We start from the raw sequence: 24,648 nt of genomic DNA, 5'->3' as shown, positions 1-24,648 counted from the left end.
TCCATTGAGAAGTGTGGAAGTGAAAACCTTTACCATCCCAACAGGAACTCAGTCTAATATTACGGATCATCTGTTTCAAGGCCAGATGCCTAAACGTCTCATCTTAGGGTTTGTGGAGAATGCTAAAAATCCATTTCATTTTCAAAACTTTGGGATTAAGAAATTAGATGTCAGTATCAACGGAGAGACCATGACGACTTCTTGTTTTGAACCTAATTTCAACGAAGATTTATTTATGAGATCTTATCTCAGTCTGTATCAAGCCCTGGGAAAATTAGGGAGAAAATTGGGCTCCACACATCACCTATGCTTTTCCTTATAAAATAGGGTGTGGGCTAGCCGGAGGAAACTAGACTCATTATAGACATTATATTTAACAATTTGTACACACTATGACAAACAGGTGTACATTCTTCATAAACATCAAGTGTGTGTGTGTGTGTGTGTGTGTGTGTGTGTGTGTGTGTGTGTGTGTGTGTGTGTTTTATGTGATATAAAATGAATAAATAAAAAAAAAATAATTAAATTTTAAAAAATGTGTTTGTCTGTTATATCAATTAATTGAATAAAGGGACTCTGTGTTTTTTCTTTTCTTTGTATTCTTTCAATGTTTAATATTATTATTTAAAAAAAAAATTCTAAGATTAAAAAAAAGATTTCAAAGAAAAATTCAGTGAACTGGTGTTTTGACTTGACACACAAACGTTTCTCTTTACCACTGTATTAAAAGATAATCTTTTCTTGACACACAAACGTTTCTTTTTTTTTTTTTTTGACTGTATAAAAAGCATCTTTTCTAAACATTTGGGTGGCTCTTAAAAGAGCCGTTTGGTCGATTTTTTTATCTCAAGGGTTTACTCCCTGAATGGTCCGCCTCTGCCTCTACCCCGGAGAGGGGTGGCAACTGGTTCGAGCTAAGGGGCTCCATGAAATCTGGTCTTACGGGGGATGGTGGAGGCGGTGGTCTGGTCGGGGGTGGCGGTCTTCTGGGGCGAGGTTGCCGTAATCCTCGCACGCCGCAGGGTGCCAAATTACTGGGACGCCAGCGTCAACACAGAGGGCGGCAGCAGGGGGAGAAGTCTGGCCCACCAGCACACGGGAACAGGCTGGCCTGTCTCTGCAGTCTGCGCAGATGTAATAGGAGGGCTGGTCCTCTTCCAAGCACACCGCGCATCTATCGATCCGGGCCTCGGCAACCTGGATCCCCCATGCTGGTACGGGTCCAGACCTCGGACCTGGCTGGGGATGCTCGCTCTTCCTCCACACATTCACTCGAAGACCAGTCCGAGTTAACGGGTGTGCCCAGTCTGACTCGGATCCTCCAGCAGCTCCCTGTACTTTATTCGGTGACCACGTCGGGGTAGGCGGTCGTGGAGGGGGATGGGCTCCTAGGACTAACCTCTTGTGGGGGAGACGGGTTCCTGTAGGCATCAGGACTATTCAGTGGGGCAGAATATCCAGTGGACATCTCTTCTTCTTCTTCATCGTCTTCTATGGTCCGTCTGTATGGTGTGGGTCTTCTCTGCCTTCGTCTCCTTCTTCTCTGCCTTCTTCTCCCCGGTATATCCCTGGCCAGGCCAGTGTGTAGCTAAAGGCCATTTGGCCAGCTCCCGTCCGGTCGCCACGTCCCTCACTATCCACACATTGAGTACCTCTACGCCGTTGATCAAATGATAATTAGGAAGATCTTCCTCAGCCATTGTGATACGTCTCGGATATCCGATACTAACAGAATGACGCCGAGTGCTGGAGAGCGTCTGTATTTACGTACAAATTACGGACGTTGCAAAAAGCACCTCTATGGCGAGAGCCAAAATATCATGGCAAACCTAAATTGTGTGTGATTTGTACTTTAGGACTTATACCTTTTCATGGATTAATTATTGTGTATTCATAGTTGGATTCAATCATGATACATGTCTAAAGAAGGTAAGTTTCCTGCCTCCTTTCATACTGGAATTGATACATGACATTCATCGTCGTGGAGAAAAGAGTTAAAAATGTCGAAGCGAGGAGGCGAAATCCAGTGACCTGAGTTTATAAAATAGGCATTATAAGTCTTTTTAGAGTGTGAGACCAAGAAAACTCATGAGGGTTCAGGAGAAGGGACCTAGGGAAGAGTGCCGATATAGTTTTTATTTCAAAAGAATCATGATAAGGGTAAAAATCAAGCTAAATGTGTTTAGGTATAGACACTTTGGGGGGGTCAGAGGTCACGGATTTTCAGAAAATCATCCTATGAGATCAGGTTTCTTGGAATCTAGCCTTTTTCTGAGTAAATTGAAATAAAAATAGAATGTCATGAGGTTAAAAACAATTCGTATCTACTTTATAGATCATGTACAAATCTTGATATTTTGTTTTTTAGAGAAATCATAAATTGAAGTGATACCGGGTGTCAACAGGGCATTGAATACACATGCCCTGACTATTTAAGTAACCAGACCTTTTATGAAAGAAAATTGTACATGAAAAGAATCGTATTGGTTCGAAAATCATTCGTATTTACTCTATTAATCATTATCAACTCTAATTTTTTTTTTGTTTAATTAAAAAACATACACGGACTCCGCGTCTAAAAGAAATCCAAGATGGCGTCATAAATAACAACAATGGCATATATATTTTACATGATTTATTTCTTAAAGACTAACAAATGTTCTAGCTGTCGAATTCTCCTCCGGAATCGTCTTCGATCGGCTACTAGACTCATCCAGGGACTTCTCCGTTTTTCGGGGGGCAAATCATAGATTTGATTAAGGCTGGCATTAAAAGTCACAGATTTCCTAGCCTGTGTGAAATTTCCACCCATTTTATCCCGTATTGAATACATATTTTCCCCATCGCATTTATTTCCTGCCACTGTAAAATCACTTTTCCGCTTTAGGATGGGTTAGGAAACTGTAAGGCTTTCCGAAATAACGGGTCAGGCTCACTCCGTACCATTTCTGGGGCAGAGTTGTTTTCATCCGTTGACATAGGAAATATAGTGTAGCTAGTCTCCCCAGGGTCGCATGATGTGATAACTCCAGGCATTGTAACCACAAATCCTGAGTTGTTTCTATGATGGTGGTCGCTTTCTGAAATACTTGTTCTGCCTCCAGGGGGAGAGCTCTTGATTTTTCTCTATCCATCGCACTAAACAATCATACCCATCTAAAATCAGAGAGTGAGTGTGTGTAAGGGTGACATGATAGTCGATTGTGAAGAAAGGACCAGAATTTTTTTCTCATTTTTACCCCCCTAGAGAGGTACACAGGACGCACAGTTCAGTGACTCGAAAAAAACGTAGGTAAAACGAGCGAGGGTGATGAGCGCGAGGGGGGACAAACGTAAGTCAAACTTATTTATGCACATGGCCTTACAGATCCAACAGGTATATAAACCAGAGCTGGAAATTTAAGATCAGTCTTTGTTAGCACTTCGAACTTCACAGACGTAAAAAAAAATATGGCACAGGCAATGATGAATTCGGAGGAGACTTATGTTCCACCTAGAAATGAAGAACATGCTGACTGACCTGAAAAACTACAACACCAGTGTTGATCCGTGCGAGATTGTCCAGATTAGAAGTTAAAGTCACCGACATGCAAGAGAAAATGAGAAGAGGCTCTTACCAGAAAAAAGAGGACACGGGATCTGGAGCTACAAAGAAAACAAGACAGACGGACCCATACTTCATCTGTAAAGAGTTAGGGCATTGGGCCCCAGACTGTCCCAGAAAAAAAAAACAGGATTTGTGCTACAAATGCGGTAAATATGGACATTGGGCTAATAAGTGCCCAGAAGATGATGAGGATCAACAATTATTGAAAGAAGTAGAAAAACTGGAGAAAAAGCCTCAGGAACACAAAACCCCAGGACACCAGACCAAAACATTCGTGAAAAAAGTAGAAAAACTGGAGAAAAAGTCTCAGGAACACAAGACCTCAGGACACCATGAGGAACACCGAGAGATTCCCAGCACTCACAATAGGAAACTTCCCCAGACTGAAAAGGCACAGAAGAAGAAAAAGTAAATTATGTATGTATTTGACTCTGAATAAAATCCTTTTGCATTGTGTATTATTGTTATTGTTTTTTTTTCGTTTTCAGAAAATACTAGAGGCTTTGCTGTGAATGAAACGTGACGTCATAATCAAATACTTGAATCGCTGCCAACTCGTAGTACTAACGTAAAATATCTTAGTTCAAAGGCTAAGGTTTTTAGGTCTAAACAGGAGGTATCCCCACTTATTGGAACTCCCTATCCCCACCCAGAACTGTACTTAGTTGACCTCCCTATCCCCTCAGGCCTTTACTCCCTTGACCTCCCTATCCAGGATCTTGGGGGTCAAAAGTGCACTTAGTTGACCTCCCCAGCGGTCTTGGGGGTCAAAAGTGCACTCAGTTGACCTCTCCGGCTTGGCGCCCAATACTACTAGTATGCATATTAAAGGCAGAGATTTTTTACTGGGTGGTAAATTCCAGGTGAGGGAGGGGCTTATTTTGTACAGGTGTGAATGCCTTGGGGCTAGCAGTCTACCTGTGGCCATCTGTCTCCTAATCCCTTTACACAGGAAGTGATTTAATACACAGTGAAATACCCAGGTGTCAAACGTTACCTGTGTTGGGGATTTTGAGACAATTTTAAATCAGAAGTAAAAAGTTTCTCAATAATCTATATTGATTTCTTTTTAAATGTTGGGAAAAAAACCCACCCACTTAAAATAATTATGATGATATCATACTATAAATTCAAATATTACAACAAAGATTATTTTAGATGTTAATGTAGGTGTTGATTTAAAAAAATCCTCCAGTATCAACCAAATTAGACTTATTTCATTCATCCCCAGGATCCCATCTATTTAATGAAAAGAGAGCCGTGTTAACTACATTTCATTAAAAAAATGTCTAGGTTTAACCTATTCTTTGTCACCATGAAACATGCTAAAAAAGATTGCTTGTAAATTCTTATCTGAATAACAAAGAAAAATATGTTACCCTGTGATTATAAACATTGATAAATATTTTTAAATTTAATTACTGCAGTAGTTACTTCACAAAGTGTTGCTCTAAACTTAATAACATTTTCACTTTAGGTTTCTATATAGCATATTAAAATCAATATAGAAATTTCATCAGAAAAAATATTTTTATGTACCAAAGTATATTTTTTTTTTCAAAATTTATATCATACATGTATTATAATTCTTTCATTAGGCTTTCAAATACTAAAGGTATATTTAATTCATATAATCAAGGTAAAAATTTTCATTGTCATGCAATTTCTCTATACCCTGTTTGGTAAACATCAAAGGATGAAAAGTTAATTTGAAGGTCCCCACGAGTGCCAAACAAGGTGTACAGGGTATACACAGGGACCAGTAAGTAAATGTCAATCAAGCTCCAGCATCCAATGATGTACCTTCATGGACTTGATTGACAGGGCTACCCAGACCAGGTATATTTGAAGGCGGTGCTTAAAATCTCTGCCTTTAAATAAAAAGTCTCTATCTCTTACGGTTTAAAAGTTATGGTGAAGGTTCAAAAATGCTATTTTTACCATATACATGTAGGTCACAGTCAAGGTCAAAAGGTAATTGACCTTGGTGTCACTGAAAGAACTTAAATAGTGGAGCATGCATACCAAATACGAAGTCTTTATCTTTCATGGTTCACACGGAGTTAATGCGAAGTAATTTAATGCGCAGTGAATTAAATCGAATTAAAATAATTCGCAATAAATTCTCCGTGTGAACGCTAAGCAAAGCTAATTTGCAGTAAACTTACGTTTAATTCGAATTAAACTCTTCGTGTGAACAGGGCATTACTCCCTACTTCTCGACTCTAGAGCAGACGCTCTAAACACTGCGCCAAGTGGGCAACTGTACAATGTTTGAAAACTATGACTGATGTAGTATGTGGAACATGGAATTAAATATTGTTTATGTATCAAGTTTTTCCTCATTTTCCCATAGATAAATTATTGGTTCAAAAGCGGTTTGAGCACCAAGTTATCTGACACCCATCCCCAAATGAAAACATCCCCTAATTCGGAGAATTTGTGTCCCCCGCTTGGGGAAAAAGTAAATCATACGCAGTTCGGGGTGGGGGTCGGATCCCCTTGGCTGAATTTGTAGAATTATTTAATGTATACATGTATACTGAAGCAAATAAAATATGCCAATATGGATATAAAGATTTGATTGCTTATGCTTTTAAAATAATTATGTGTATAGAAGATTCTTTTTATATGGAATATTTATCACACTGTAATGATGATTTTATGAGTTTGTACAAGCCAGACCTCATAAATTTTTCATTTCACATGCTGAATACAATCATTTAGTAAAAAAAAATTATTGCGTAAAAAAAGAAGAAGGATCGTTCGAGATTCGAACTCGGGACCTCTTACATGTGAAGCGAGAGACATACCACTAGACCACGAAACTTCATTACACAGGCGAAAATTATATGCAAAGGTGAAGTCACATACATGTATATATTCACGTTCGATATTGTCAGAATTTTACACAATGCATGGTGTTTAAAGCTGACATGAATTCTTAAAAACGCAACATTTTCATCTACGTACGACTTATTTCATACCAACTATAGCCGTATTCCGCCATATTTCTTTCAGATACCTTGTCTCATTGTAACGATGTATACCCCAATGCGCTCGTTACACTTGAATGATTTTTTGGATTGGGTATCGACTTGTGCACATCTCCGATGGTAAAGCATATGAGAACACATGAGGTGATCAAGACATTTCAAAAACAAAATAAACAACATAATAATTATATTTTTGAATGATTATTGATTTGAATCAAAAGAAAAAAATGCAAGTTTGGAAGAGAAATTTAGATGCATGAGTACGTATTTTTACAGTGCGCCAATTTATGCAGAATAAACTTGAAATAAAAAGCAGTAAAATTTGCAAACACATTTTGAAATTATATAATTTGAATGGAACAAAACAACCAACGTCTTTGATTTGCAGGTCCTATGCAATTGATGCATATCGAGAAAACGCCTCGAACGCTGTAAACGTACCCATACCTGGTAATAAGGCTTACTGCATCGGTTCGAAGATGTGCACAAGTCAAGTGATATACACCCTGAATTCCATTTATTGAAATATGCATCACAAAAAAGAAATAAACTCCATAAAAGCTCAATAGTAAACACACTGTCATTACTCCGTACACACTAGCACGACGATACACTTAGTCCGTGCTGATCAGATTTTGGTCAGGGAAAATATCAAAAGTGGAAAGAGAAGTTATTTGGTATTTGCGCGGCTGAAAGGGGGGGGGGATATCATAACTGATGTTCATAAGCTATAATTGTGAATTGTTTATCTACATGTAGTTCTAATATACATTCTATACAAAGTAATGTATATAGTCTGCAGTTGGTTTGCGTCGCAAAATTCATTTGTCCATTATAACTGATTATTTTAGTACTAATCACAAATCTAAACAAAGTAATTTGATGTACGGCTATAATTTACTTCAAATCTTAAAAGCTATTAACCAGAATACAAATTTTTATGTGTACATCTATACATTCTTTAACACATACACACACGGAGAAAGGCCATCCCCTGTTCAGATTGACATTTAGGCATTTGATTTTTTGGACGGGGGGGGGGGGGCGGGGGCATACAAAAATAATTGACATGACCGTTATTTAAATATTCTTGGAAGACAGACATTTCTGCCGAATTCAGTTTTGAGATTTTTTTAAAATGTGTCACTCCGACCACATAGTATGTGCATTTTGAGGAATGTAACTGTTTTATAATTATGTTGTTACAGGAAGTATTTCGAGATTTCAGTATCCCTGCCTGATAGTCTAAGTATTTTTTTAATTTCTGTAGGTGAATTTGGGAGATAATTTTAAAAGTTAGGATAGGGATACTTGACACTGGTTGAATACGGATAACTATTATTTATTCTTTTGTATATTGAACGCTTTCTCTCTCTCTTTCTGTAACCACCCGTTGGGGCTAGGATAGGTATAAAATCCTACGCACTTTGTGCTGTACCATTTATTATGCCTTAGGGCAGATCAAGGATTTTTTTCAGGCGGGATGTCGAAACTTCATAAATTGAATAATAATTTTACTTTGGACAGGAAATTAACACAAACGCCCAAATTGAAAGAGAAACTAGACGTACATGTATTATGAGCAATGAACTCACTAAATGATACCCCCTGCCTCCCATATGTTTATAATGGCAAAGTCCATATTTCGCTAAACCCATACGTGTCAGATCAAAAAGTAAAATAGAAGGTGCATAATGGTACATGTAATATGTAATAAACTTAAGATTCTTTGAAAGTTTCATTAAATTTCTCTAAGTGGTGTAAGAGGATTTGCGGATAAGAGATGGGTACCCCAAAGCGTAACAGACAGACGAACGGACATAACGATTACCTCCCACTTTTCAGGCGGGGGATATGATAAACGTGAAATATAAATCACATGTACAGGAATGGAAACATTGAGAACTTTCTCGAATACCTTCTCAAACCTATGTGTCGAACTTGGACAACAGACAAGAGAACTTTTAAAAAGCTAGTTTTAGGTAGAATGTGGAACTCTCACGAGGAGTTTACTCTTTCTTCCTACATGTATATGCTTTTTCTAATAATCATTAATTTTTTATGCCTAGAAATTTAATTCACATTAAATTCTATTTTCATTATCATTGTATCAAAGAATTAAACTCGTTTATTATACCCCACGCGTGAGGTATAATGTTTTTGACCCGTCAGTCAGTCTTTTTTTAGGTCTTTCCACCTTTCTGTGGAAAGACCTCTTGAAATGCTTCTGTTTCTTTTTATTAGGTCTTTCCACCTTCCTGTGGAAAGACCTCTTGAAATGCTTATGTTTATTATTATTCTTCTTCTTCTTCCCGGACTTTTGAAACCGCAAGGTTTATCGAAAAACTTTATAGTTCATGAAACTGGATATCAAAAGTTATTCTGAAAAACGACAGCCCTTGTTTGAACTTTGACCCCTTTCGAAGTTATTTCCCTTTACGCAAGAAATGCTTGTTATCGCTACTCCTTCGAAACCGTAAACTGTAGAAATATGAAACCTTCACTAAAGTCTTCGACTAATTGAGAGGACTCTGGAATCTATTCATTGCGAAAGTATTCTGTGACTCCTTCAATGAGTTATTGCCCCTGAAACTTTTTGAATTTTCGAAATTATTAAAAATTTTCAAAACGAGAAGTGATAGAGACATGGGACCAACTGCATAAGATTCATTGAGCTTTGAGCTTAAAATTCACGTAAAGGTCAAAGGTCAAGGTCATTCCAAAATTGAGAAATTAAGCTCTTTTTATATCTTTTTTGTCTCTTAACATATACAAACTGGCTTAGCATCATTAATATGTACTCTTAAAACTATTTTAAAGATTCAATTTGTATTCCGTAAGATTGACTCTATTAAAAGTTATCGCCCTTTGTGCGGAAAACCTTGTTATCGCTACTACTGCGAAACCATAAACCGTACAAATATGAAACCTTCACTAAAGTCTTCGACTAATTGAGAGGACTCTGGAATCTATTCATTGCGAAAGTATTCGGTGACTCCTTCAATGAGTTATTGCCCCTGAAACATTTTGAATTTTACAAAAAATTAATTTTTTTTAAAACAAAAAGTTGTAGAGATATGGGACCAACTGCATAAGATTTATTGACCTTTGATCTAAAATTTCATGCAAAGGTCAAAGGTCAAGGTCATTCAGAAAAAGAGAAATTAAGTTTTTTCTATATCTCTTTTGTCTTTCAATATATACTTAATGTCTTCGCATCATTAATATGTACTCTTAAAACTCTTTCAAATATTTTATTCTTGTCCCCAAAGATTAACCCTTTAAAACGTTATTGCCCCTTGTGCAAGAAACCTTGTTATCACTACTTCTCCGAAACCGTAGACCGTATAGACACTAAACCTTCACTAATGTCTTAAGGGTCTTAAGGCCTAACTTCACTATATAAGTGCAAAAGGATCTGATGACCGCTTATATGAGTTATTGCCCTTTAACTTCTTTGTACTTCCTATTTAACCTTATCACTTGAAAACTATAAGTCGTAGAAGCATGGGGTCAATTGCATTGTGACCCTTGACCTTTGACCTTGAATATTTTTCAAGGTCAAAGGTCAAGGTCATTTCAATTTTTTTTTTAAATTTTTGCTATCCTTTAAGACAATTTTGGTTTCTTACTCATGGAATTAAATTTTAAAACAAAATTGAAATTCAAAGAAGGTGGAAAGACCTCTTATTGTTCTTTGAACAATAAGTCTACTAGTTTTATTTCTCACCTTAGCTTTTGAGACCGTAAGACTTATCGAAAAACTTTTTAGTTCATGATACTGGATATTTAAAGTTATTCCGAAAAACGACCCCGTATGTTTTAACTTTGACCCCTTACACAGTTACTGGCCCTTTCACCGTTAAGCTTGTTATCGCTACTCCTCAGAAACCGTAAACCGTGGAGATATAAAATCTTCACCATTGTCTTCAACTAATTTAGGAGACTTTTCAATCTATTCATTGCGAAAGTTTTCTTTGACCCCTTCAATGAGTAACTGCCCCTGAAAGTTTATAAATTTTACAAAAAATTAAAAATTTTCAAAACGAAAAGTGGTAGAGACATGAAACCAACTGCATAACATTCAATGACCTTTTGCCTTCAAATTCATTTCAAGGTCAAAGGTCAAGGTCATTCCAAATATGAGAAATAAATTTCTCTTAATAGCTCTAATGTCCTTAAACATATACGATCTATCTTATGTCTTTAATATGTACTTTTAAAACTCTTTAAAAGATATAAATCTTGGCCCCTAAGATTGACCCTTTTAAAAGTTGTTGCCCCTTGTGCTAAAAACCCTTGTTATTGCTACTCCTCTGAAACCGTAAACCCTAAAGGTATGAAACCTTCGCCAATGGCTTTGCCTAATTATGGGGACTCTTCAATCTATTCATTGCGAAAGCATTCGGTGACCCCTTCAATGAGTTATTGCCCCTGAAAGTTTTTGAATTTTACAAATAATTAAAAATTTTCAAAACGACAAGTCGTAGAAACATGGGACCAACTGCATAAGATTTATTGACCTTTGACCTTCAAATTCATGTAAAGGTCAAAGGTCAAGGTCATTCCAAAAATTGACAATTTAGCTCTTTTTATATATCTTTTGTCTTGTAACATATACGTAATGTCTATGCATCATTAATATGTACTCTTAAAACTGTTTCAAAGATTTCACTCTTGTCCCCTAATAGTGACCCTTTTTAAAGTTTTTGCCCCTTGTGCGAAAAACCTTGTTATCGCTACTCCTCCGAAACCGTAGACTGTAGAAACACCAAACCTTCACTAATATCTTAAGGGTCTTTAGGCCTTACTTCACTGTATAAGTGCTTATGGATCTGATGACCCCTTATATGAGTTATTGCCCTTTAAGTTCTTTGTACTTACTATTAAACCTTATAACTTAAAAACTATAAGTCATAGAAGCATAGGGGCAACTGCATTGTGACCCTTGACCTTTGATCTTGAATATTTTTTCAAGGGCAAAGGTCAAGGTCATTCATTTTTTTTTTTAAATTTTCATTTTTCTATGCTTTAAGAGAGTTCTGGTTTCCTTTCCATGGAATTTAATTCTTAGGTGTCAGGTATAAAACAAATTTAAAATTCAAAGAAGGTGGAAAGACCTCTTATTGTTCTGTGAACAATAAGTCTCCTAGTTTTTTTTTTTTTTGGTCATCGCAACTTCTCATAAACCACTGTACAGAGTTTTGTCGAACTTTGCAGATATTTATAGGAGACAATGTGTGTGTAGATTTGCATGTCACCAGGAAATTCCGAATTCTTTATTTTTCGGGAATTTCCGCACTTTTACATTTAAATTTTGGCCATATCTTGAATATAGAGGTGAGCAGTTTGTCAGCGCAACTCTTCATAAACCGCTGCACACAATTTCGTCAAACTTTGCAGATATTTAGGACACAATGTGTATTGATGTGCATATTACAAGGAAATTACGATTCCTTTATTTTTTTTTCTGGGAATTTCAGCACTTCGACTTTTGGGGGAGCGTGGGGTATGTGAACGTGCTCACTTTTTCTTTCATAGTGCATAAAATTATAAATAACTTTAAATCAAATTATATTAGGTCTAATAAAGCCAATACACAATATTTATTTGATAATAATTGATCATAAAGAAATCCAATCTGTTTCAGACGTTTTTCTTACATTTTTTTTATGAGAGTGTTATGCATGTTTTATTACACCCCCCCCCCCCATATCACTGGAAAATATCTTCAAAAGGTGAATGATTCGTAATAATGCCTGCTTTTTTATGGATTTGATGAAGTTAAACCATGTACTTAATCGTAAATTTTATTTACAACATGTCAAGACAAGAGTAATGTTTATTTTTGAAAAAATTACTTGCATTTTTTTCAGTCAACCCAACTGAGCTTTCAACCTTTGATATTTTCCCTTACCAAATAAAATGATCGGCATGGGCCACGTGTGTCCAAGCATCTTTTACTGTTGAGTTAGCAATGGATTACATGAATTCTGAGATGCATTTTTCAATAAAAGTAAAATAGGATAATTCTTTCGACATGTGCACATCTCTGAAACGATAGCAGTAGTCAGGTAAATGTTTTTATCACTGCGTTTGACGCGTTTTCTCGACCTGAATGGGTGTTTGATGTACATGTATGTATTCCGTGTTAGTTTATTTTCTATATTGCAGCAAATGCATTCAAAAATAATTTAATTCTCGGTATAGTTCTATTTTTTGTTGAATTTTTACTTTTCAAACATGTATTTGGTCAGTTTATGGACTTCTAAAAACTTTGTTATCGGAGATGTGTACATGTCGACAGTCAGGCTAGAAAATCACTCAAGTGAAGCAATCGTACAAGGCTATATATAGCAGGTACAGGTGACCAAAATTTTCAATTAAATATGGCGGAATCGAAGAAATATGGCGGACAAAGGCGTACAGGAATGTAGTAAGTCGTACGAAGATGAAAAATTATGGCTTTTTAAGAGTTCATGTCAGCTTTAATTTAACCTTTATTAAACAGTTCTAATAGATGTAATAAGAATATAAAGTCCACCGAGAACCTGTTTTATACGTTCTAACTCTCCTCATGCCCCTGTGCTAAAAATAGCGACATGTAATACAATAAACAGATAAATACTAATAAAACAAACAGGGGGGGGGGGGGCACTTTGAGAGGGGTGAGAGAGGCCATAGGGAGTTTTGGTATAAAATTACATTGCAAAAGCTCAAAATCTTCTTGAAATATCGCCCGGAAAGGATAGTGTTTCATACAGAGAGAATGTATAAATTTACGACCTTGAACTTTGACATTTTGACCTCAAAATCAATAGGGGTCTTCCTTAGGCCACAGGAAGTTGTTATTTAAAATTTCATTGCAAAAGCTCAAAGGGTTCTCGAGATATCGCGCGGAAACGAAAGTGTTATAATAGACAGAATTTGCGAATTTATGACCTTGACCTTTAACCTTTTGACCTCAAAATCAATAGTTTTCTTCGTTAGTTCATAGGAAGTTGCTATGCAAAATTTCATTGCGAAAGCTCAAAGGGTTCTCGAGATATCGTGTGGAAACGAAAGTGTTACAAACAGACAGAAAGACAGACGGACAGACCCAAATATATATCCCCCACTTTTCAAGCGGGGGACAAAAAGGATATTGGTTTTACACCAGTTGGTCAGTCTGCACAAATAGACATCAAACGCAGCACTGTTAAGGCTTACTATGAGAAATCAATGGAAAATAGAAGTGCAAAAACGGGAACTGTTTTTAATACAGAATTTATTTTTATTCAGTTGTTTTATTATCACATAACTTAAATACTTATGGAAAGAGCACAGTATTACCTACTCTGTACTGTATAAAGTTTGGTCCCATCGATGGACAGTCACGTGATAAATGCATAGTACGTGTACTGAATGTAGGTAATTAACAAATTTCAATACCGTAAGGACATACCCTATTTGAAATTTAAAATTCAACCTATTAATTGTTTCTGTATACTTTGTACTTTCTGGAAAGTGCTGCTGATTTGAATAGAATTTCCGTTTTACTAGTTAAAATTTCAAGTAAATAGGCCAATGACGAAATATGTTTGACTTTTACCAATTTTTTTTTGTACTTATAAAGTCACGTTCTCGATTTCAAGAAAGCAGCAGCACTTTTCAAGTTAAGGCACATATCCTTTAAGTGTATTTATGAGGCACCTCGATGTCAAATATACCTAACCTGAGCATAGACACACAACAAAATTATTTAAATACATTCTCTCGATAGTTAATGAATAATCGCACTAAACAAAGGATATATATATTGGTATTAATAGCCTATTTAAAACCTGTAAATAATAATTTTTTTATACTAAAACGCATTTTTCTTTGTTAAAAAATTCCTAAATCAGCCTCTCACAGCACATGAAATACGTCATTTTTACCAAAATGATGTCATGATTGACAAGTTCATCGAGATCAGTGGGTTATTTATAACAAGCTGTACGGGATTTAACTAGCAAATTTTTTTAATGCATTGATAAATAATTCATTTTCTGGTATTATGAGAGAGACTTAAAGGACTGATTCGCGGCGAGAAATATTCGAGATAACGAGCCTCCCGCAAACTTCGCGAAAATTTCTCGCACGCGAATAAAAGTTGGTTTACAGTACATAAAAGTCAAATTTTTGTGTGACGTCACAGTAAACTTTTCCCGTATAAATTAGGCCCCGCCTCCTTTTTTCAGCCTTAACAATGCTGCGAACCCACAGCTAGCTAGGCACCTGACGTTACTTATTTTTCTTTTAATAATAAAAAATATACCCCTACCTAATAATAACCATGGTACCCATCGAGACCGACAAGAAGAATTTCAAGTTGAATGTAAACTCCCGGCCCTCCTTTGGCGATTTCTCGTATTGTTGAAGCAGTAGATTGAGTTTGGAGAGTGATTTTTAATATTTGCAAGAGAGATGCGCCCTTCTGGTTGCACTGGCCGTAAGTTTAGACCTCGAAAGAATGGAAACAGAAAGAATATGGTTGCAGGGAATTTATTTTACGGAGTTTCAGCCGAAAATACAAGTGAATTAACTACTTCGAAAATCCAAGATGGCGGTCTCGATGGGTACCTTGTTTATTATTAGGTATGGGTATATTTTTTTTATTAAAAGAAAAATAAGTAACGTCAGGTGCCTGTGATCAAACCCAATGTGTTTATGTACACTGATATATCTTACTGAGTTGACCTGATGACCTCTATCTGAATTATGAGGTCACTATCAGAGATAATATGGGTTAAATTATAATTATAAAAATTGATATCTTGAGAGACCTAACATTGACATAAATCAAATTTGATACACTAATAACTTTAAGAATAAGAAGATTACCCTTATTAGCTCACCTGAGCTGAAAGCTCAAGTGAGCTTTTCTGATCACCCGTTGTCAGTTGTCCATCTGTTCATCCATCCATAGATCTGTCAAACATTTCACATTTTCAACTTCCTCTCAAGAACCACTTAGCCAATTAAAAGCAAACTTAATGCAAAGCATCCTTGGGTGAAGGGGAATATAAATTATTAAAATGAAGGACCAAGTCATCCTTACAAGGGGAGATAATCAAGAAAAGATGAAAATATGGTGGGATTTTTAAATAGTCTTCTTCTCAAGAACCACATCGTCGCAAACCACGGCCAAAATGTACAATCCTCTCCCATTCCGGACCGTGGCTTGAGACGATGCATCAAGAAAAGCTATATGGAAGCATCCTTGGATAGTGTAGCTCCACTATATAATCAGCAGTGTTCCACCCCACAAGAATCACTGACCTTTCAACCCACATATTTCAGACACCTTTGTCAGAATATGTACCCCCCCCCCCCCGCACACACAGTACCCCTGACCAAGCGACCATGAAATTCATCATTTTGGAAGAGGCACCTTTCTTCATCATAAGTATGTACTTAGATCATTAGCATAATATCCAGGAGCAAAGGAAAAAATGTATAAATATTTAATGCATTTCAGTATATGATCAATAGAGCTCCACCCAAACACAAGAACCCCTGATCCAGGACCTTGAAATTCACTAATTTGAAAGAGTCATCCTTCCTAATCATAACTTTGTTCATGGTTCACTGGTTTAGAACACAGGAACAGAGGAGAAAATTTTTAAAGAATTAGGCCGAACTCATTTTCAAGTACTATTCATTAATTTTCCATCTACACTAGTTATGATTATCCCGCGATACTTATTTGGGTTATTTATGGAGCAGAATAATACCGGATGGCTATTGGTTTGGATAAATATCGCCTGCTAAACAACTATTGAATAACTCATGCAGACTATGAATGGGAGTGTTGTGTCCATATTTCATCAAATGATTAGATATATTTGGGGGGGGGGGTTGTTATTTAATTTGCTTATTACACTTTTTAGCATTCTGCTTATTACCCCTCGAGTTGAAGGCCACAGCAAGTTTTTTCTCCAGTAGAATGATGGTACAATGAAGCGCATTAGCAATTCTTTGTGAACGTCAATTATAACAGTAAGTCATTTTCCTTAGTATTAATGTTTAAGGACACCCCACTTCTACAAGTTTGAAAGCATAAGAGAGAAAGTTTGAGAGTTCCTGCTTCTGTAAAACACATATTGCAACGAATTTGTCCATAATTATGTATTTATGTCATGTTCATTGGAGTTTTTTGCTTACTCGGTGTTTATATGTAGAATTCGATTGGCTATTATATTTATAGATACCTGTTCTACATGTCCCATTTTTCAAAAAATTTTCATTGTATGACAATCATCGTTCTACGTTCCATCTTTTACCACTTCAATGCGCTTCATTGTATGATGTTTAATGTCCCATTCAAAAATTTTTCACTCATTACATCTGCACTAGCCAAGAGTTTCTGACTTGCTCCTCTCCTTATACTCAGTAAACCCATGGAATACGGCGTTAAAAAAAGTTGGGATTTTTTCTCAAAATTTGATTGGAAAGATTGACACCGATCAACCAATCATTCGAAGGGTTTATTCCCCGAACGTCTACTACCTATATAAACAGTATAATTTTCACACTCAATTAAGAAGCCCTCTGAGGGGCACAGGTAGAGTATACCTGTGTTACCTGTGTTATCTTGATTTAATAGTCTAAATCAAATATATTTATTTTTCTGATAAAGAATATGTACCAAACCACAATTTATTTGATTAAATAACTATATTTCAAGACACTAAACAAGTATTTTTCCTATAAATATTTTTATTTTATATTTTTATTTTTTTTTTTATTTTTATTTCAGTACATTTCATTACAAGCACTATGACACAATGTATGTAAAGTGATAACAAGTTTATTATTTACAAATATTTAAGTTTTAAAATACGGACATAAAAATTATTGAGTACCATAAAAAAATAAAAGAATTCAACAGATGTATTGAAAAAAAATTAAATAGCATATATCTAAAAGAAAAATGAAAAGATTTTTTGTCTGTTTAAATACATTTTTTTGTATGTGAATGCATTTAAATTGTTAAAATATTGATATTTGCTGCTTTGAAAATTTTTGATTAAAAAATAAATAGAATTAAAGATCAATTAGCACAATAAAATAATTTTTTTTCTAATCTAAATGAAGGTAGTTTTATATCAAAAAATTTTGAAAATTTGAGTAGAAAAATATTTAAAAATTTGAGAAACGTTTAATTCATTTGATAGGAATTATTGGTAAGATTTTTTGAAACATTAATTAATACAAATTGACTAAAAAAATTTGAGAAACGTTTAATTCATTTGATAGGAATTATTGGTAAGATTTTGAAATTTTTTGAAGTGCCTACAACTTCACTTTTATAATGTATAGTGAGGTATTTTTTGTGTAGCGATTATTTTGGGGTTTTAACGATTTTTTTCAATTGTACTTATGATAAATAAGTGTCATAAATATAATTTGTGAAAAAAATGTCCAACAAGCCCCGGGGTTGAATATTTAGGAGGGGGGGGTCCTATCCACAAGTACCTGTGAGTTAATCCTACATCATTGATAATGAAGCTAGAAACTGCACTGATTAAAAAAAAAACAAACAAACTAGAAACCTTGCTAAAACAGTTCTGTCTCCTCAGACAAGCAGCTCACGGCTTAAAAGTTCTAAACCTCCCATCCCAAAGCCCGTTTTTTATGCCTTATATATATAGCATCAATTCAGTAAATGACGGTTGCTTTTATGCCATCTGCCGTAATTTAGTGCATGACTCTTGCTTTTTATGCCTTCAAGCTTCAGTTTAGTTAATCATGTTGCGTTGCATGTCGTCTGGAGTGAATTTACTTTTGTATGTTGCTTTTGCTTTTTATGCCATATATGGTCAATCCAGATCACGAATGTTGCTCTGAATGCCATCTAGTGCTAATTCAGTTCATGACTGTCGCTTTGACCGATTCGATGTCGTTACTTTTGCAACAGATATTTTTATCTTATTAAAGTTGTTCTTTTGAATTTCAGTATGATTTTACAAATTTACTGTTAGTTTCGCTTTTTCTTTTCCTTTTTAACATTTTTTACTATGTTACTAATAATTCAGAACAAATTTTAAAACATAATTAAACCCTCTTCTCACATGTTTATATCAACTTTAAGTAAAATATTAATTTCTCTTTTCAGATAACTGAGGAAATACATGCAAATGTTTGTTGATTTGAATGCGCACTACATGATATTAAAATGCACAGGTACATTAGAAAACTTCCTTGAACGCATGCGTTAGCCAATCAACATAAGATATGACAGGATATTGACTTTTTAAAGTAGTACGTGTTGCGTCAAATATGTGTATTGTTTGAATAACATGATCCATTAAGATCTGTCTCGAGATAAAGTTGTTGTGAAGCATAAATGGCAAGTACGGTAAGACGATATATGTTTTTCAGTTTGTTTTTTTAAAAGAAAAAGTATCGATTTCTTTATTCGTTAAATCTTGTTCTCATATATCGTGTATTGATATTGCTTTTAATAATCACTTGTATTACTTTAGCAGATGATCAATTAAAAGAAAGTACAAAGGTTACTCCACTTTGATTGAAATAAATGAGACACCCCCACCCTCATCCAATTTTGTAGCTTAAAATGTTCTTTAAACGTTCTTAAATAAACTTTTTCTACAGGTCTATGACAAGAGAGTTATTTTTACATCACGTCATTTCAAAAAAGAAGTCTTGGTAAAACTGAATACCCAGAATACACCGGTTTGGATTCCCTTACAAATAACAGAGAAAAGCACACGGACTTTGATACTGTACTTCTTCTTAGATGACGGAAGTAAAACATCAAGTTCGCTTATTTTGACTGTGCCTCTACACTTCAGCCTCTCAGCTAATGTAAATGATTACACATGTGAAGCATTATTACAAGGTCTGTGCTTCTTCCTTTGCAAAATCACATAAATATATAAAACAAAGATAAAATACATTTTAATGTTTATAGTTCCTTTAAAATACTGAGTATGACTGTATTTTTAAACTTTTTGAATAAGATATCCTTGTTTTTTAATATATAAATTTTATGACGGAAGTAAAACATCAAGTTCGCTTATTTTGACTGCGCCTCTACACTTCAGCCTCTCAGCTAATGTAAATGATTACACATGTGAAGCATTATTATAAGGTCTGTACATGTGCTTCTTCCTTTGCAAAATCACATAAATATATAAAACAAAGATTTTTTAATGTTTATAGTTCCTTTAGAAAAGTAATGATTTGTTTTTTAATATATAAATTTTATAAATAAGTGTTTGAACTGTAATTTATTTTAACAGAAAAGTAATGATTTGAGTAAAGAGTAAGAAGAAAAACTATGTAGTGAAAACAAATATTTTTAAATTTACTTTGTAATAATTATTCATCATAATTATGCAGAAAGCGAATTAATAATTCTACAATAATTATGCTTTTAGATGACAGAGATGGAAAAGAACTTGCTAAAGAACTAAAACAAAGTTCTGATGTGGTAAGTTTTCACTTCTTTACGTGTACACATCTAAGTGATGGGCAGGTGCGTGGTTCAATCCTGGGGTGGATCCTCCTTCATCAGTTGTTTTGGTTCTGTCCATTACAGCCTCCAGAGGTGCACCGATTGGGGTAATTAGGTCCCTGTCATGCAGGAACTTCTCGGCTCTACATCACTGCTGTTTTACCTTACTGTCTATTTCACCACTGTTTGTTGTCTTACCACTTCTCTGCTCTTTTTGTGCACGACCACATGGACGCTGATTCCGCCTCTATGTACAGACTCCCTATCAATCTCCTACTTTCTGCTCCCGTTATGCCAATGGCTCTCAGTGCCCTCCACAATGGCTGCCCCACGAATCCTCTACAACCCACTTCCACTGCAAAAAACCAGACCTTCCATCCATTCTGTTGACAATCCTTCAAAAGGTCTTGATGCTTTAGAATTTTCCTCTCGTACATATCTTCCCTCCTATCCACCCATGACACTGTTAATTCTAAAATAATTGTCTGTCTTGTAGCCAAATAACCAAATGATTGTATAGGCTTCTTGTCTGTAGCTATTATTTCAAATCGAAATACTACACAATCTTTCCTTGAGGTCTGCTTGCATTTGCCAAACTGTTGCTGTCCCCAGCAGACCGCTTCCTTCAACACAAACTTTGTCCTTTTTCACCCTCTTTCACAAAGTTGACAAATCTCAGGCCCTCTTTGTTCTTCTTTGGCTTTCTGATACTCTTCTCCAAGGTGTCAGCTATACTGGCTGGGACTCTATCACATCCCCAAGTGTATCTCCCATCTTTTAAAGCTTCTGAACATGCTGATAATACTGAGTATGTGCTCCAAGTTTGCTTGTTTACCACAAAGGACACGACACACTTTAGATCATCTGTTACTCCCATGTTATCAGATAAGTTGGAGTGGGAAGAACAAATTAAATTGATTTGATTAAACTGAAGCCTGAATGGTTCCATTTTCAAATATCATTTAATTCCAACTTCACTTGACGTGCATGTTCTCAGTTCAACCAACTGCTTTGTTTCTTCATCCCAACTGCTTCCACCATTCTTGAGTCTTCCTCCATTGCACCAAAACTGCGCTTCTCTTCTACTGAAGAAGTCCCCCATTTTGCTGTTGGTGTGCCATCAAGCCCTTGCCTTCATATTGCCAGCCTTATCTCAATGTCATTTATCTCAATCGGGATTCTTCTTCTTCAATATTTTTCTTTACTGACCACTTTCTCCCCGTCCTAATCTCTACTTTTGCTTTCGGACCTTTTTGTCTTGCACCTTTGTCACCTCAAATTCTCCAGTAATTGACTTTGGAGGTAATTGTAGCTTTGTTCAAGAAATATATAAACCGATGCTGCTGAAACTTTGTGGTTGGTTTTGCCTCTCCTTCAATCTTGAATCTTTGTTTTTTTTACTTTTCCATTCTTTATAACCAAACTACGATATTTACATGGTTTTACTTTTATTCTTGCCCAAGTGATAGTTGAAGTCTAGTTCTTGTGTTCAATGACTGTTTTGGTTGTCACTGTCATGTCATTCGTTAAAGCTCTCCCAGGTAGTTGGCGTACTCCTGACTTTATCCATGGTCCTCTGCTCTTCTTCTCCACTGACTTGACTATCACGTTCGTTGATGATGAAAACTTGATTATGGATACATGATGCATCCTGTGACTATGCCGACTTCTAAGCGTTGCCATATTGTTGTGTAATCCTGTACTGTAAACATCAGCTGGAAACGGTCAAAGAAGTCTTTTAATACTGCCTCCGTGTTCGTTCAACAAGTTAAGGGGAACTGTCCCATATGCATTTACTAGATCTACCCAGATGACTGCCAAATCCCCTTTAGATTCCTTTGTTTCCCAGATTATCTGTGTCAATACACTTGATTTGTATGCTCATTACACCCTGATACTCCAGGTACTCCTCCCCATCTGCACAGCGATATCAATATACTGATTTTCAAGCATGTAACTAGATATTCCCCTCGCTTAAACTGCCAGATATACTAGTAACTTCCCCTCTACATTCAGGAGCGATATTGTTCAAAATTATTTCAGCATTTCTGATTTCTCTTCTTGGAGATGAAACAGCCTTCTACTCTGTATCAGCTAACTGCCAACCTCCTCCAAACAATTATTATTAGTTTCCAGAGGCGCTGTTTTACACTAGACAGTTCTTGTAAACTTTATGTGGCACCCCATTTGGTTCTGATGCTGATGTTGCTCTGGTTTTCTTAATTACATCTACCACTTCTTTTAGCTAAGGTGGTGCTTCATCAAAGAGTTGATTTGGTTCTTCAGGATGTATCAACTGTTCCCATTCCCCTAACTCTTTCTCCTTATGTGGATCACTGTCCATCCCCCTGAATTACTTCTCAAAGACTTCCTTCGAAGATTTCAACGATCCGGACCCTTTATTTCCTAGCAATCTTGATGTAAACTGGAATGGGTCTATTTTGAATCTTGCTCTTGCTTTGTCTCTCTGTTTCCTTCTAAGCCTGCTTCTCTCTGCTCTTCGTGTTATCTTGGGATGTTCTCTCGTAATTGTTATAGTGCTTGTTTCTCCTCTCCTCTAAGCTGCCGCAGGTCTTTTTTCATATTTGCTATTCCCCCTTCTCTCTATCTCTCTTGTTCTTTCCTTTTTTGTGAATTTCCTTTGTTTTGCGACAAACCTGTCCAGATTTACGCTCTACATAATTGATGTAATAGCTTCTATTTTCTTGGCAATATTGCCTGCAAGGGTTGTGTTCAGAATTGCATCTACATCTAAGTAACACCGTTCCCAGTCACTTTTGTTGTTACTGTTACGAATTTTACTTTCCTCTTCCTTATTCTGTTGTCATCTCTTCTTGCTGTTGATTGCTGCTCTGTGATTGGTTGTTGCCCTCGCTGTCATATGACCTTCACTGCATCGTCATTACAATGCAAATAAAAAATCTAATGCTTTACTGTGTTAATTTCTTCTTGATAGATACTTTTGATCTTGAGTACTGTTTCGTTATCTCCATGTTTCATAAATATGATATGATATACCCAAATGTTGCATTTTCTAATTTTCATTATTTATGTAAGAACTTTAGAAAAGAATAAATGTAGTAAGATTTTTTTTTATTTCAGAGGTCATTTTCTGTAGATGTCACTCATACACCTCCTTCTACATATACTGTAACAGACCTTAAAAATCCTAATGTCGAGTATGGAAAACCGTTATATGGACCGTCACAAGCCTCTTCTGAGCTTGACTTCTCTCTACGTGACATTCAGGAAGGGCTTCGGAAATTGAGTATTATTTCTTCTTCGACTGCTCGAAATTGTCTTGTACCGTCATTACCATTATGTGTTATTTCAAATGGCATTGGTCATAGGGTTGACTTACCCGTAACCATCTCACCAAATAACACTAGGCAAAATAATGTTCTACCATGCCAAAGTCTTATTTTTCTGAAGGACGTAGAAACAAGAGCAACACATTTATACACTACAGAGGCGTCTAAATTCACATTTCCGTTCCAGCTTCGCCCTGTTTCTGATTACGAACTTATGGTATTTCAGGGATGTCAAACTCAGGATAATTGTTTTCTCATTAAAGCAGTGGCTGTTTGCTCATTTAGATCATGTAGGTATCAAGATATTTATTTTACATTTTCTTTCCAATTAATCCATCCATCCATCCATTAAGATTAATGCATAAACAATTTAATGATATGCAAATGGACTTTGGGATAAAAAAAAAATTGATATCACTATTTCTAACAAGTGTGGATCTTATTTTACCTTTCATGTATGTATTTTAACAGACATGACGGCACAAGAAGTCATTCTGCTATACGGAAAAGCCTGTTCACACATGTCATCGATGGGCGCGGAGGAGTTTGCCAACTTTGTTCCAATAACACATCTTTATCGCAGCAAACCCATTCTACATTTTCTGAACATATACAACAACACAAACGGAATCATGTACAAGTATATAAAGAACTTTGGTGGAGATCCGTCATCAACCCTTAACAGAAAACTTCACGGCCTTTTTTTCAGTGCAAACATTGATCCTCTGACAGGTCGTCCTCCGGATGTGTCGTATTACGGGGATCAGAGAATCCACATTCCAGTGATGTTCATGATTAACTCTGATATAAACTTGTATTTCGCAGACTTTTATTGTCATTACGTCAATCATCACGTGACATTGGTTGTAACTTTAAAAGGAAGTGAAGCGGACCTCTTTTGTAGTAAAAGATTGATGCCCCTAGATCCAAATTTTAACGTATTTCTGTTTCGTCGTCCACATGCTTTGCATGCCATGGTGAATTCAAAAATCACAGTGGAAGTATTTTATACAGAAAGTATAAATATTGTCCAAATGATAAATTCCCGCTGTGCTTTTTTAACATCTGTAACTCAAAAAGGTAATGCTGCTTTAAAAACAGCAGTTGGTCTGCCCAAAAGGCGGGACTGTAAAATATGTAATCTAAAAACTAATTCGTGATACTGTTTTTCATTTTAGGAAACTGTTTTAAAAATTTTATGTAAATAAACTTTAGAATTTTACACTT

General features: G+C 35.8%; 1 protein-coding gene across 2 annotated transcripts; it reads left to right on the top strand.

Annotated features, from left to right (window-relative positions):
• Positions 1 to 18,827: 18,827 nt before the first annotated feature.
• Positions 18,828 to 24,648, top strand: LOC134248805 (uncharacterized). 2 transcript variants are annotated; one of them, XM_062731191.1, is made up of 5 exons: positions 18,828 to 18,988; positions 19,246 to 19,492; positions 20,034 to 20,086; positions 23,213 to 23,378; positions 23,893 to 24,648. In XM_062731191.1, exons 1-5 carry the CDS (start codon positions 18,977 to 18,979, stop codon positions 24,579 to 24,581), a joined length of 1,167 nt encoding a protein of 388 aa, XP_062587175.1. In that variant the 5' UTR covers positions 18,828 to 18,976; the 3' UTR covers positions 24,582 to 24,648. The 2 variants fall into 2 exon arrangements, with proteins under 2 accessions (XP_062587175.1, XP_062587174.1); XM_062731190.1 differs by having other exon boundaries at positions 18,830 to 18,988; positions 23,213 to 23,711.

Source organism: Saccostrea cucullata, unplaced genomic scaffold (assembly GCF_032062105.1).
Source record: "Saccostrea cucullata isolate Sc308-1 unplaced genomic scaffold, CSIRO_AGI_Scuc_v1 ctg1868, whole genome shotgun sequence".
Classification (NCBI taxonomy): Eukaryota; Metazoa; Mollusca; class Bivalvia; order Ostreida; family Ostreidae; genus Saccostrea; species Saccostrea cuccullata.
Note: the sequence above shows the minus strand (reverse complement) of the source record. Positions and strands in the feature narration are given on the sequence as shown.

What these genes read in the sequence shown, in the direction of transcription:
- LOC134248805 (XM_062731190.1), top strand. An exon ending in ATGTGAAGCATTATTACAAG is followed by an intron (nt 19,493 to 20,033) that starts GTCTGTGCTTCT and finishes TTATGCTTTTAG; the next exon opens with ATGACAGAGATGGAAAAGAA. An exon ending in TAAAACAAAGTTCTGATGTG is followed by an intron (nt 20,087 to 23,212) that starts GTAAGTTTTCAC and finishes TTTTTATTTCAG; the next exon opens with AGGTCATTTTCTGTAGATGT.